The sequence below is a fragment of the Gadus morhua genome, chromosome 18 (genome assembly GCF_902167405.1).
Source record: "Gadus morhua chromosome 18, gadMor3.0, whole genome shotgun sequence".
Classification (NCBI taxonomy): domain Eukaryota; kingdom Metazoa; phylum Chordata; class Actinopteri; order Gadiformes; family Gadidae; genus Gadus; species Gadus morhua.
This window is the reverse complement of record NC_044065.1, coordinates 7,788,317-7,803,763: the sequence shown is the minus strand read 5'-3', so window position 1 is coordinate 7,803,763 and position 15,447 is coordinate 7,788,317. Positions and strand designations below refer to the sequence as shown.

Genomic DNA, 15,447 nt, shown 5'->3' with positions numbered 1-15,447 from the left:
CTGTGTTAAGGTTAGTAGGGTGAGTTCTCTCTCTGTGTTTTAGGGTTGGTAGTGTGAGTTCTCTGTATATGTTAAGGTAAGTTCTCTCTCAGTAGGTACGGGTTAGTAGGGTGAGTTCTCTATGTATTAGGGTTTGAAGGGTGAGCTATCTCAGTGTGTTAGGGTTAGTAGTGTGAGTTCTCTGTATATGTTAAGGTACGTTCTCTCTAAGTAGGTAAGTGTTAGTAGGCTGAGTTCTCTCTCTATGTGAACTCACCCTCTCTAGGGTGAGTTCTTTGTGTGTGTGTGTGTGTGTGTGTGTGTGTGTGTGTGTGTGAGTGTAATACTTGTGTATGTGTGAATGTGCGCCCAGGTCCTGTGCTGCGTGGACAAGCAGGGCATCCTGTCCTGGCCGAACCCCAGCCCAGAGACGGTCCTGTTCTTCAGCGGCCGCGTGGAGCCCCCCCACGACAGCCAGGAGGACCTCCGGGACGACCTGTCAATCAACTCTTACTGCCGCATGGAGCAGGACGACGAGGTGCCGTGGCTCCTCCCCCTCCTCTACACACTCAAGCTCTGCTATCTCATTGGACCTCCTTGGCTCCTCCCCTTCTCACCCTATTCATTTTAGCCTTGTGCACCAAACTAGATTAACATTTATTTTATGATGAAATGATGTAATCCTATTCACTAACCACCTGTCTTCATGAATTTGGGACAATCTTTTCTTTTAAACCAACAGCATTCTCATAGAAGAATTATCAGTAAAATGCCTTCAATACTTTGTATGCAATATGATTCAGATAAATGAGAGTTCAGCAGGTTTTTAACCTTTTTAGTTGTTTTCTTTTACATTTAGTTCACTGCAAATGTAGTCTGATGTGTTTTCTTCCATTATTGCGCAATAGTTCAACAACTCTCCCGATTGCGATGTCAGGACAAACATCTTGGCGTCATGAAAACATCGGAGGTCTCTGATTGGCTTTCCCCCATGTCCCTCAGGTCCAGGAGGCGGAGGCTCTGCTGTGTCTGCCTATGGACTCGTCCCTCCAGCTGGGGGAGGGGCCTGAGCCCAGCGAGACGTCCCACGACACGAGTCGTTCGGCGGACACACTCCGCCCCCGCCGGCCGCCCCAGCACCCCTACGCCACGCGCATCAAGCACCCGTCTGGCTCCAACGTCAGCTTCAGCCACGACACGGAGGGGGGCGGGGACCAGCAGGCCCAGGTACCACTGATACTACATCTATTACTATTACTATCCTACTACTGTAAGGGGCGGGGACCAGCATGCTCATGTACGCAAAGGATGCTAGCCCTGCTGCTGCTGCTACTGCTGCTGCCGCGACTATCACTGATACTACTACTACTACTACTACTACTACTACTACTACTACTACTACTACTATCCTACTACTATCCTACTGCTGTAAAGGTGGCTAGGACCAACATGGTCAGGTAAACTAACATAACTCTATAACGAGGACAACATAATAAAAACACATTAATAACCCCAAATCCTGCTACTACTACTATTACTACTACTAAAAAAACATATATTTATCGTAAGTTTTTATAGAAGTTAAATCATGATGCATCAGAATTGTCTTAAATAGTGTTTATCATCACCCATGGCCAAACATATTGAATATGTGATATGGATATTGGCCAGTGTGAAGTCTTTCTCACCCCCGCCTCCCTTGCCTCCCCCCAACAGGAGCTGTCTCTGGGCGGCGGCGGCGGCGAGGTGGACGACTTTGTGTGCGACTACCACCTGGAGATGCTGAGCCTGTCCCAGGACCAGCAGAACCCGGTCAGCATCCAGTTCGACGACCTGTCGTGGCAGGGCCACCTGTCCTCGCTGAAGCCCCTGGGCCTCAACATCCTGCTCAACCTCTGCAACGGCGCCGTCACCCAGCAGCTCTGCCGCTTCTCCGACCACCTGTCGGACCGCGCCCTCCGCGAGACCCGCGGCGCCGTGAGGCCCGTGCACGTGCCCTGGGGCCTGTGTGAGCTGTCCCGCCTCATAGGTGAGGGAGGGGGGGGGGGGGGCTGTGTGAGCTGTCCCGCCTCATAGGTGAGGGAGGGGGGGGGGGGGGCTGTGTGAGCTGTCCCGCCTCATAGGTGAGGGAGGGGGGTGAGGGAGGGGGGTGAGGGAGGGGGGAGGGGGGGGGGGCCGGGGTGGGGGAGGGGGGGGGCCTGTGTGAGCTGTCCCGCCTCATAGGTGAGGGATGGGAGGGGCCTGGGTGGGTAGGTCCTGGCTCATGGGTCAGGGATTGGGAGCCCCGGTTGAGGGATAGGGAGCTAGGGGGTGAGGGATAGGGAGCTAGGGGGTGAGGGATAAGGAGCTAGGGGGTGAGGGATAAGGAGCTAGGGGGTGAGGGATGGGGAGCTAGGGGGTGAGGGATAGGGAACTAGGGGGTGAGGGATAGGGAGCTAGGGGGTGAGGGATGGGGAGCTAGGGGGTGAGGGATAGGGAGCTAGGGGGTGAGGGATACAATAAGCTGTTGGGGATCGACACTTGATGCTCATTGTGTGTGTGTGTGTGTGTGTGTGTGTGCGTGTGCGTGTGCGTGCGTCAGGGTTCACCCCGGGTGCCAGGGAGCTCTTCAAGCAGGAGAACCACCTGGCCATGTACCAGATGCCCTCTGCTGAGAAGATGTGTGACCCCGCCCCCCGCCGGCCCACCAACCACTTCACCAAGCGCCAGCCCCCCATCTCCCACATCATGTCCCTGTTCGTACGGGACTCCTCCTCCAGTGAGTAGGCTTGGAATCTGTCTGTTCAACTCCACCTTACCTCGCCCCATTGCATTGTGGTTCACATCCTTGAGCCGGCTTATGACGTTATCGCTTATAGCCAGGGATGGATCTGAAACGTGGTAATCCTGTGGTCTCAGAGCCGGCTGGATCTCACTAGCCCCAATTAACTAGTCTCACCAAGCCAGCTGGATCTTACTTGCCCTAATTAACTAGTCTCACAGAGCCGGCTGGGCTTGCTAGCCCTAATTAACTAGTCTCACCGAACCAGCTGGATTTTACTAGGCTTAATTACCTAGACCCAACGAGCAAGTTCAAACTTACTAGCCCTATAGTGTTACACAGCTTTGGGCTGGTGGACTGGTCATCAGCTGATTTGTTATCGGTTATTTCCTGTCTGTTGTCCTTTGCATTGCAAATTCCCTGTGTGCCTATACATGAAATGGAGTGGAACAAGCTGTTGTGTCTCCAGATAACGTCCAGATGCTGTCCCACGGCTCGGCTGACCTCATCCTAGAGGCCTGCACGGACTTCTGGGACGGTGCTGACATCTACCCGCTCTCTGGATCAGATAGGTACAACTGGTGTAGATGTCTATATATGTTAAATATGTCCATTATTGAGTTTGAGCCCTGAAGAAAACTCTCTGCCATTTAATCCTATGGGGGCAATAGCGCCCGGACAATATACGTCCACTAGAATTGTTTTCTCCACTGGTATGTCCAGATTATATTCTAAGGATCCCTACAGAGAAACACAACTTTTTACTTTGCTTTCGCTTGATGCGATCCGTTTGTTATTGTCTTACTCAAGGATAAGTCTCACTCTGAAACCTTGGTGCTGCGTTGTTGTCCTTTTTAAGTTCTCCTTAAATAAAGAGAAGTCCTCCTTTGGTCTACACTCAAACGTTTGCACATTAGGGCTTTGACTCCGAACTTCGTTATTCGAATATAATAAAAAATAAATCAAAATTCGAACAAATATTAGTCAGCCCTTTATATTCAAACCTGTTATGGGCAGGCCAAAAGGGAGAGACGTCGGAGAACCCGACGCAGTCTATTCATAATATTGTAATGACCACGGAAGAGGCATTGATTAGACAGCGATTTATTAGAAACCTAATAAACCGTTGGAACACGCAATACCGGTAACCTTAGCAACGCCGGTAAACAAACCTCGCGAAGCCCAATCAGGTCTTACTGAAAGAATTTAATGGTCAAAATATTATTAATAAATATTTGAATATTAATATTAATAAACAAACGAACTTCGAACATGATTTTTGGGCAAAAGTCAAAGCCCTATTGCACATACTTGGTAACGTTACAGGGCCCACGGTAACTATCATTTGATCTCGCTACAGGAAGAAAGTGTTGGACTTCTACCAGCGGGCGTGTCTGTCGGGCTACTGCTCGGCCTTCGCCTACAAGCCCATGCAGGTGTCCCTGTCGTCGCAGCTCAACGGCAAGTGTGTGGAGCTGGCGGCGTCGGGGCCCAACCTCTTCGCGGGGCTGGAGCTCCCCTCCACCACCCCCATCAAAACAGGCTCCCGCAGGAACAGCTGGAGCTCCGACGGTAAGCGCCTTGAAATAATACTGCTGCTGAACAATGGGGGCGCAGTCATTTACAGCCGTGTGTGTGTGTGTGTGTGTGTGTGTGTGTGTGTGTGTGTGTGTGTGTGTGTGTGTGTGTGTGTGTGTGTGTGTGTGTGTGTGTGTGTGTGTGTGTGTGTTCGTGACACCGTTATGATATGCTAGTGTGTGTGTGTTCCTGACACCGTTATGATATGCTACTGTGTGTGTTTGTGTGTTCCTGACACCATGATGACATTCTAGTGTGTGTGTGTGTGTTCCTGGCGCCATTATGATATGCTACTGTGTATGTGTATGTGTGTGGTCCTGACACCATTATGATATGCTACACTGTGTGTGTGTGTGTGGGGTCCTGACACCATGATGAAATTCAACTGTGTTCGATGTGTGTTCAGAGGGCATCGGCGAGGGCGTGGAGCGGGAGGACTGCGTGCAGGCGCTCAGCGGGCAGATCTTCATGGGCATGGTGTCCTCCCAGTTCCAGGCCCGGCTGGACACCGTGCGGCTCATCGACGCGCTGGTGGCCGCCTGCATCCGCTTCGTCTACTTCTCCATGGAGGACGAGCTGCGCAGCAAGGTGTGTGTGTGTGTGTGTGTGTCTCAAATCAAACAAAACTCTTATTTTGAAATTGTGAATCGAGATTTCTTTCGATCAAGACTACCAATACCACTGGGTTGCATTGGATTGGTGCAATGAACAACCTCACACAAGCATGTTTATTATACTGCAGTACACTGCTATTAGATGGTGCGTGTGATGTTTGTGGGTATAAATCATTTGTCTGTGCCAGGTAGTTCACTGCTTGTCCCACATCTATGTCTCTACTCAGAGCTGTGACTCCAGCTGCCAATGGAAACACACCTTCTTAAAATAGCTCTCCTCGCTTCTCTGTCCCTTTCTAACCATAACCCTGTTATGTTTGTTGATGTATTGCTTGCTTGTTTTTACTCCTGCAATTTATATCTTCTGAAGTGTCCTTGAGTACTTGTATAAGCACTCCATAGATAAGATATACAAATACAGTTCTTCTTGTAGTAATGGACAATGTCCCTGTGGATTGTCATCATACACCATGTCATTATTCATCATTCATCATGTCATTATTCATCATGTCATTATTCATCATGTCATTATTCATCGTGTCATCATTCATCGTGTCATTATTCATCATGTCATCATTCATCATGTCATCATTCATCGTGTCATCGTGTCATCATTCATCGTGTCATTATTCATCATGTCATCATTCATCGTGTCATTATTCATCATGTCATCATTCATCGTGTCATCATTCATCATGTCATCATTCATCGTGTCATCATTCATCGTGTCATCGTGTCATCATTCATCGTGTCATCATTCATCATGTCATCATTCATCATGTCATCATTCATCGTGTCATCGTGTCATCATTCATCGTGTCATCATTCATCGTGTCATCATTCATCGTGTCATCATTCATCGTGTCATTATTCATCATGTCATCATTCATCGTGTCATCGTGTCATCATTCATCATGTCATCATTCATCATGTCACCATGCAGGTGTTTGCAGAGAAGATGGGTCTGGAGACGGGCTGGAACTGTCACATCTCTCTCACCCCCAACGGGGAGGGGGGGGCGCACTCCAGCCCCGGCCAGGGCTCCTTACACGACGACGCGCACCACGGTAACCATAACGACCCGCAACACTGTAACTATAGCGATCCGCATCACTGTAACCATAACGACCCACACCAATGTAACCATAACGACCAACACCACTGGAACCATAACGACATGGTGTAACGAGCTCAGATCAGGGCTCCTTACACGACGACGCGCACCACGGTAACCATAACGACCCGCACCACTGTAACCATAACGACCCGCACCACTGTAACCATGACGACATGGTGTAACAAGCTCCGATCAGGGCTCCTTACACGACGACGCGCACCACGATAACCATAGCGACCCACACCACTGCAACCATAACGACCCGCACCACTGTAACCATGACGACATGGTGTAACGAGCTCCGATCAGGGCTGGTTGCACGCGATACAGAGAGTCAGCCCTCGGAGCACTCTACTGTTTCTCATGGTCAGTGCGCTGGTTGGTAGGTCTTGCAATAGATTATCGGCAGGTGGCATAAAAATGAGACATGTTGGGCTTGTGTTCTGTCTAGTTGTTCTGCGAAGAAACAAAGTAGCTTTTTGGTGTGGCTGTGTTGGTCAGAACATCCAGCCGACGACCATGCAAAGTTATGCAAAACATATCATTGGTGGTGGCCATTGCCAACAAAATGTAATGGCACAGATTATGTTGGGATCAACATTTAAAACTCTCTCCCTGCTGCTCAATATGTTTAATCTGCAAACAAATGTTGTCCTTTAATGTTCAACATTTGTGTGTGTGTGCTGGGAGAGGGGGGAGGGGGAACGAACGAGTGTGTGAGTTTTGTAATTGTTTATAGTACCATGTTCCGTCCAGACGTGTGTGTGTGTGTGTGCATGGGGAGGGGGGTGTGATTATTTAAGAACTGTTGCTTCCAGACATGATTAGTGTGTGTCTTGTGGTTGGTGTTAGATTCCCGCGATGAGGCAGAGGGACCCCTTCTCCAAGAAGAGGAGATCCACTCCGACCTGGCCAGCTTCCAGCCTACGGACAGCGACGTCCCAAGCTTCCTGGAGGACTGCAACCGGGTAATCCTCTGGCCATGCTTCTACAAGAGAAATATCTAGATTCTGCAACTGCAAGTATAATTGTTTATAAAATAGAATTGCAAGGCTTCGGAATCGTCTGTTTTTAGATGTTTCAGAGAGATTTGCACTTGACCCTAGCCTCGTGAGACCGTCCATATATTCAAGTCTGCATTTCGCAATGAGTAACTGTCTGGCCTTGACTGGGCATCGATTGATAGCCAAACATGGCCACGACTGTCCTAAAAACTCCCACTCATCTGAATAAATAACAAAGTGACTCACACACTCTCTACGCTCTGGCCGTATTTGGTTTGAGGAAAGGCCGAAACGTCATCTTTGACCATTGTTTTTCATTCTATTTCCGATCAAACCGATTGCTTTTGGTTGCTCCGTAGATGGCTAGACATTCCTTGGGCACCGCCACCGTTTGGAAGTGCTGCGTTGCTCCTCGTTCGTCGTCAACTTAAACTCCCTTGCCCTGGGGCAGGATCTATCCCTTTTATCATTACGGAGAGGCTTTCAGCAGGCCTGGGGCCAGACTGATCTGCGAAGAGAGCATGAGAACTGGCTTCTTTCAACATTCTTTGAACTTTACAGACACTGATGTATTGTCTTTTCTCTTTCGTCTGACAAATGTACTTATTGTAACACGCTTTGGATAGAAGCATCTGCTAAATACCCTAAATGTAAATGTAATGTAAATTGAAATGGTCTTGCGAGGCCACCGGTTACGTATGAGCCAAGCACGTGACTTGACAAATGGTGCTGCGATAGCTTCTGTCTTGATGAGAACCTATCCTCAGCCGTTCTAGAATGAATGTGGAGTTATCTACTGCCCAGTCAGGATATGGCCTCGAACATGGTTGTCTACATCTCCTCTTGCAACCATTCCTACCTAAAGCGAAGAAAAACATGTTTTAATCAAATATTTCTGTTTGTATTTTGCTCTCTGCAGGCCAAGCTTCCCCGTGGTATCCACCAGGTCCGACCCCACCTGAAGAACATTGACAATGTGCCTCTGTTGGTTCCTCTCTTCACCGACTGCACCCCAGACAGTGAGTAGGGTTTCCCTGCTTTGTTTGGTTGGTAGTGCACCCCAGACAGGGTTGTTCAGAGGGTAGTGCACCCCAGACAGTGTTGTTTAGAGGGTAGTGCACCCAAGAGACAGCGTTGTTTAGAGGGTAGTGCACCCCAGACAGTGAGTACGGTTGCCGTATTTTGTTTAGAGGGTCATGCACCCCAGACAGTGAGTAGGGTAATAAGATTGGGTTATATACATAAGGATGCCAGTGTTTCAGTTCTCTGCTTGCTGTGATCACCTCCTCAGCCATGTGCGATATGATGGAGATCATGCAGGAGAACAGAGAGGTCACCTGTTGTCTGGGCAGTGCCGCAAACTTCCGCAATAGTAGGCTGTTTCTTCAGAGTAACCTCAGGTACACACACACACACACACACACACACACACACACACACACACACACACACACACACACACACACACACACACACACACACACACACACACACACACACACACACACACACACACACACACACACACACACACACACACCTACACCTACTACACACACACACACACACCTACCTACACACACACACACCTACCGACACACACACACACCTACCTACACACACTCACACCTACACTTACTACACACACTCACACCTACACCTACTACACACACTCACACCTACCGGTACACTCACACTCACACCTACCGGTACACTCACACTCACTCACACACTCACTCACATCTCTTATCTTTCTCCTCCTCCCTGCAGCATCGCTCTGGACCCGCTGTACCCCTCGCGCTGCTCCTGGGAGACGTTTGGCTATGCGGCGGCGGGCGCTGGGGGGGGTAGCTTCAACGGGGACATGGAGGGACTGACCCCTCTGAGGCTGTCTGGAGAGCTCAACACCCTGGGCTGTTCCGTCTGCTTCCACCAGGGGGAGAGCGTGAGCATGGTCAAGCTCATTGAGCAGGTGAGCCCGAGAGAATGTTAACGGAGAACCAAGTAGGATAAACACAGTCATCGGATGGATGACTCCTCTCTCTCTGTCTCTAGGTTAATGCATAAGCATTAAATGACTCCTCTCTCTAGATTATGCACATGCATTAGATGACTACTCTCTCCCTGTCTCTAGGTTAATGCATAAGCATTACATGACTCCTCTCTAGATTAAACGCTTGCATTAGATGACTCCTCTCTCTAGATTAAACACTTGCATTAGATGATTACTCACTCTCTGTCTCCCAAACCAATCAACCAGTATTGTTGGGGTTTTGGTTTTCATTTATCTTCTTTGTGATTGCTTTTTACCCCTCATAGTAACAAGAAATCGATCTTTTGAATGTATGTCTTCTTGAAGTACAACAATATTATTAATGTTTTTTTATGACTTCCAGGCACGGCACACGACCTACGGCATCCGAAAGTGCTTCCTGTTCCTGCTTCAGTGTCAGCTGAGTCTGGTCATCATTCAGGTAGGAGGCAGGCTGAACCTGTACCCAGGGCACAATGTCTTAGCTGAGCCTGTATATGGTGAGAAACGGCCGCAGTTTGACGGTGTTTCCCCCTCTTAGTTCCTGGCCTGTCTGGCCCAGCTCCCCCCTCCCATCAACACCACCGATATCCTGTGGTTGTCCTGCTTCAGCTGTCCACTCCTCAGGTAGGCCGACCTCACTCCTCACCTGCTGGTTCTGCTCCCCTGGGAGTTGACGTCATCTCTTTATCTTGCACCAGTCAGAGCTTGCGTCTCGTCCGGAGAGACGGTTTTCGCACGATTGGATCCCCTAAATACGCACACAGCTCATGTCTCTTTATATAAAGTTTATAGGGCTCAATTTTGTAAACGTGACGGATAACAGCAGGAGGATAGTAAACAAACAACCAGTTTAAGCTCCGGAGTGTGGCCATAACATTTAAGGAAGTGTCATGGTAATAACAGCGTTCATTTGAACGTTAAGAGTTTTGGACCATGATCAAACCATATCACCACTATGCAACCCACTACATCGGCTTTTATCTTAAGTATGCTTTTTTGGGGTTTGTTTTAGGGGTTTGGAAATGTGACCATTGAACGCTGAAGATAGGAGTCATCATTGTACTCTAACGGCCTATCCAACAGTCACTTCTAGGTTAACCCACCAGTCTATCTAACATGTCTCAACAGTGTGTCCCTTTTAGGTTAACCTAACCGTCTGTCTAACATGTCTCACTGTGTCCCTTCTGGAGAATCCTAACAGTCCGTGTAACATGTCTCAACAGTGTGTCCCTTCTGGGGAAACCTCCGGACAGTTCAGTCATGACGGTAGCAACAGGGAAGAATCTAGACGCTATTCCACGCAAGGTGAGAACCTTGTTTCACAATAACTGTTGGAGGCGTGTTTTGTCTTGAAGTGACTGCCAAACTGACTGCCTGTCAAACTGACCGTTACTGATGTGTTTTTGTCTGGAATGAACTATCACACTAACTGTCACAGACTTGTTTTAGCTGGAATTAACTGTCACTGTGTCACTAACACACAAAATAACTATTATATTGTATTTATTGTATTTCTAGCTGTTTTAACCTACATTAAGCCCTTTGTGACTAATGCTCTGGAAACCCACTATATAAATACACTTTACTTGCTCACTAACTCATTTCCTCCCATTTTGTGCGCATGTGTGTGGTTAACCATTTTGTGGCTATCTTTCCGATCAGACCCAGAACTACTTCCTGGGCTGCTTCCTGTTGAAGTTCGGTCTGACTGTGTGTGCCTACCTGCTCGGTTTCGGCTTCACCCTGCAACAGTTCTGCCAGCTGTCAGCTGGCAAGGGGTCGGGAAACATGACCGAGGACAGCAACAGCACTGATCCCGACTCCTGCGGTCACATACTCACCACCAGGTAGATCCACACTCACATACTCACCACCAGGTAGATCCACACTCACATACTCACCACCAGATAGATCCACACTCACATACTCACCACCAGGTAGATCCACACTCACATACTCACCACCAGGTAGATCCACACTCACATACTCACCACCGGGTAGATCCACACTCACATACTCACCACCAGGTAGATCCACACTCACATACTCAACCCCAGGTAGATCCACACTCACATACTCACCACCAGGTAGATCCACACTCACATACTCACCACCAGGTAGATCCACAGTCACATACTCAACCCCAGGTAGCACCCAACTGACATACTCACCCCCAGGTGGAACCACGCTCACATACTCACCCCCAGATAGCACACGCTCACTCATGGAATCACACAACGCACAAGAATCCCATTTGTCCGATTATGTTCACTTTTAAAACACCGGTGAAGGACAACTGGCCAATGTCATTTCGTAAATAAAAATGTTTTCTATAAAATGATTTCCCTTGGCAGAGCATAGGCAACCTTTTGAGTCAATTCCGAAGCATATTTACTACCAGCCCTACAATGTTATCAATGTTTTTAAGGGAAGTTAATTCATAATATTACCTTGGCATGTGCCAAAATTGTGGTTAAAGACAATTTTAAGCGATTTCAAAATATGTAAAAATCCTAAACGCAGTCCCTCATAGAAATCCTTTTTTTTCTTTCTCTCAACAGTGTGTCACAGAGCGCACCACGCTGGTTCGGAGAGCTGTCCAATGGTCTGCTGCTCACACAGAAGGTCATGGCCGGCTTCCTGGCCCTGCACACAGGTCTGCACACTGTTTATATCAGATCCCTGCACCTAACACTATTGCCGTTCATTCATTCATATCAGGTCTGCACTTTCCACGATGGATGTTCATTCATTAATATTGGGTCTGCACTTTACACTATTGCTGTTCATTCATTCATATCAGGTCTCTGTACCTTACACTATTGATGTTTATTCATTCATATCGGATATTAACACTTTACACTATTAGTGTTAATTCCTTTACATCAGGTCTTTACACTTCTTACTTTATTCATACTTTGCTGGAACAATAATAAACAAAACAATGGATATTTACATAAATGTTTTGATTATTAATTTGATGTTATTACTGTATTTCTGTGTGTTAGGTTTAGTTTTTTGTGCAACTCAGATTCAGCTGAGTTTTTATTTGAGTAAACAGATCGTTTTTTCAATATAGGTTTTTGTCGATTTAAGTTGCAGCAAGCTGCTATGAGGCGGCGGCACCCCTCCCTATGTACACAGCCACTGTCTCTCCTTACCATGTCCCTGTGTCTCTTCCCCAGTGGTGGTTTCCCTGAGCTATGTGCACCGCTCCCAGTCTCTGTGGAGGAAGAGTCCCTTCAGCAACACTTGGTGGTGTCTCACCGTTCCCGTCGTGTGAGTACCCCCCCATACCAGCACTCTCTATCTAAAATGTCTTCCATGCTCCTCCTTTGCTCTTAGAAAATTGTCCAAATAAATCAACCAGAAAACATAATAATTGATCTCTCTCTCTCTCTCTCTCTCTCTCTCTCTCTCTCTCTCTCTCTCTCTCTCTCTCTCTCTCTCTCTCTCTCTCTCTCTCTCTCTCTCTCTCTCTCTCTCTCTCTCTCTCTCTCTCTCTCTCTCCCATCTGTCCCTCCACAGCCTGCTCGGCCAGGTGGTGCAGGCCACCGTGGACTACCAGCTGTGGTGCGACCGGAGTTCCCCGTTGACCTTTGCCCTCTGGGACATCCCCCTGACGGCGCTGCTGCTGGTGTCCCTGTCCCCGCTGCTGGTGGTGCTGGTGAACGAGATGGTGAAGCTACATGAGATCAGGTACCTTTGAGTCCCCGTCCCCAATGCAGCCTGGGCAGGAATAGTAGCAATAGGAAATATCTGTAAAGAGGGGATTATAGCCAAGTGATTGAGTAAGAGGACGAAAGAGTTAGGCCTGAATTTCAACCATTACATAATTTGAATTTATAATAGTTATGATTTTCTCTAATTACATTCTGAATGCAGTACTGATCAAGCTGTTTTATTGTACTGTTTGTAACAAATTATTATTATTTATTTTTTACAGGGTGAGGGTTCGATACCAGAAGCGGCAGAAATTACAATTTGAGACTAAACTGGGAATGAACTCGCCATTTTGATTGGCTCTGCTCCAAGGAACTCATTGTTGCGCACACACCCCTGTGCCTCATTTCTTAGGGTACAGGACCAGGCCTCAGCCCACACACACTGCAGCTCTTTTAGTTTGAACGTATAGGGCTTTAGCACATATGTCACATGTGTATGACATATGTGTTCTATGTGTATAATACATTCAACGCACATATTTAAAACTTCTGATTTCGATCTACATTTAAGCTTCTTTTTATTGGGGGGGATTGACACAGAAAAGGTGGAGGTGTTTGCAAAGCATTTAAAGTCCAATCTTCTTGATCCAAATTCCTAATCCAAACTAACCCCTACCCCAACTAACCCAAACCCTAACCAAACCTAACACAAGTAAGCCAAAACTCTGCAGGAAAACTATTTATTGAAAGATCGTTTTATAGAAGAAGCATGGGGAATGTTTTTTGAAGAGGTAATACTCTCACAATCGCTTTTAGTTTGTCATTAAGATACACACTTCTGCATGGATTGTTTTACACACTCTGCATCACATTTATTCATATTGTAGGTCCACGGGAAATTGGATACAAAAATGCTGAGATTAGCAGGCTAATTCTGACGGTATACTCATTCTCGGAGTTGCCCTGATTGCATAAAGAGAAGAGTGGTTTCCAGATTTGATGGTGATTTGATTGTATCCTTAAACTAATCCTAATGGTTTTTTTTCAAGTGAAAATGCGATGCTAGCATGTACATGACTGTGTCCACTCTGTTGCCACTGTCTTGGGCTCAATCGAGGGTCGAGGTCTACAGAGTTGATGTGCTGTGTTTTAGGGTTGTTGCATATTGTTGCATATCTACAGGGAATGATGTAATGCTACCTCTTGTAAGTCTGGAAAGCTTGAACAAAACAAAAAAGGGTTAAAATGAGAAAGCTCTGTAAATAAGCCCTGGCAAAGACATTACATAATCACATGAAGCTATTTTCTCAAGGTCCGCCTCACACAAAAGGATTTACAGTAGATTGTGCCCAATGCAAGAGCTTCTGTTTTGATCCAATAATTTTTATGTCCCTGTTAAGAATGACTGCTCATGTTATATCCACCCACCTCTTGTTTCAATCTCAACAGGAAGGTCTCTACACGAGACTTGTAATGTGTGAGAACGACCATTGGGCTAAACACAACAATCCCTGCAAATCCTTGCAAAAAAATTTTTTTTTGCAAGGATTTTTTTTTATGCAGTCTTCTGGAAGGTGCTTTCTCGAACGGGTGCCTTTACTCTGCCTGACTAGTCGCTCTGCTATACAACGACGAGTCATTCCAATAACATTTAGACCTAGAAACAAACCTACAAAATGCCGGCTGCTATTTTTTGGTAAGCGACAAATTTTAAATACGCACAAATGGTTTGCAAAAGTGATACACGTGGTTACACGCAGAGGATTATAAACTTAATTTTGCAGTTTGACTTCGTCTCTAAAATATCCTCCTGGTTAATTTGTACTTCTCATACTGTGCTCCCAATTGAACACAGCCTTCCTTCGTTTTGCCTCACACAGACGTGATGCCATTCATCCACAACGTTTGCTTCTCCATATGATGTGTCATGACCACATGGCATTTGTTGCCACAACTCACGAAGGCTCAGTTTGATATCATCAGAATAAATGAAAGGGATATCTGGGTGTTATATGGGTTTTAGTTGACCATATGTGCCCATCACCAGTCCTCAAGCCTTTTATAAGCATTTTATTAGGTTGACGGTTCATTCTCGCAATATGAAGAAATAAACGGATGGGGGTAGGTGATGCCATTCATGTTGATGTACCAGCCATGTAGATCCTAGTTTAACTCATGCTGTCTTTTTAAGGAGTCACCGCAATGTGTACATTATTTTAAAATGCTGTACATTTTATTTTTTTGTTTTCCACATTTTGTACTTGAGTTAATTTATGGTGTCACTGAGTTTCTGTTAATGTTGCATGAGAAGGATATTTAGTCAGCGTTCTGGTTGGGAAATCTTTTAGTAATATTCAGTTTGTCAGCTATAACTTGTGATTTGAATCGCTGATGCATGTGCTGCTGGTGTTTAGTCAAACTATTTTCTGATGAAACTAGGAAAAACTATTCATGCATATGATTGACTGTTGGCTGACAGCCAATTTGTCATTTCATTAGGAGTGCTGATGTTGATGTGGTTGTTCACAAGATCCGTAAATGTATATTTTGTATTTTTTCAAAAGATAAATGTTTTCTTTTTTGTACATTTCGTTTATGCATTGATTTATGTGAAGTAAATAAAGGCGGTCCTTTTTTATTACATGTTGGTGTACTTGTTATTACAGTATGTGTGCAACATGTTATGAACAATGA

The 15,447-nt window shown here is 46.5% G+C and overlaps 1 protein-coding gene across 5 annotated transcripts in view; it reads left to right on the top strand.

Annotated features, from left to right (window-relative positions):
* The window catches only part of tmem94 (transmembrane protein 94), a 28,553-nt gene extending 13,157 nt beyond the window's left edge, over positions 1–15,396 (top strand). For all 5 annotated transcript variants that reach the window (XM_030340724.1, XM_030340722.1, XM_030340721.1 and 2 more), the window contains 20 exons: positions 353–517; positions 982–1,206; positions 1,696–2,008; positions 2,561–2,737; positions 3,210–3,312; positions 4,101–4,312; positions 4,725–4,906; positions 5,876–5,999; positions 6,902–7,017; positions 7,973–8,072; positions 8,345–8,453; positions 8,824–9,025; positions 9,450–9,527; positions 9,627–9,712; positions 10,312–10,393; positions 10,751–10,935; positions 11,650–11,744; positions 12,274–12,367; positions 12,617–12,787; positions 13,035–15,396. In XM_030340724.1, coding sequence (XP_030196584.1) covers positions 353–517; positions 982–1,206; positions 1,696–2,008; positions 2,561–2,737; positions 3,210–3,312; positions 4,101–4,312; positions 4,725–4,906; positions 5,876–5,999; positions 6,902–7,017; positions 7,973–8,072; positions 8,345–8,453; positions 8,824–9,025; positions 9,450–9,527; positions 9,627–9,712; positions 10,312–10,393; positions 10,751–10,935; positions 11,650–11,744; positions 12,274–12,367; positions 12,617–12,787; positions 13,035–13,107 — 2,892 coding nt within the window. In that variant the 3' untranslated portion in view covers positions 13,108–15,396. The remainder of the gene's footprint in view (positions 1–352; positions 518–981; positions 1,207–1,695; positions 2,009–2,560; positions 2,738–3,209; positions 3,313–4,100; positions 4,313–4,724; positions 4,907–5,875; positions 6,000–6,901; positions 7,018–7,972; positions 8,073–8,344; positions 8,454–8,823; positions 9,026–9,449; positions 9,528–9,626; positions 9,713–10,311; positions 10,394–10,750; positions 10,936–11,649; positions 11,745–12,273; positions 12,368–12,616; positions 12,788–13,034) is intronic.
* Positions 15,397–15,447: the final 51 nt, after the last annotated feature.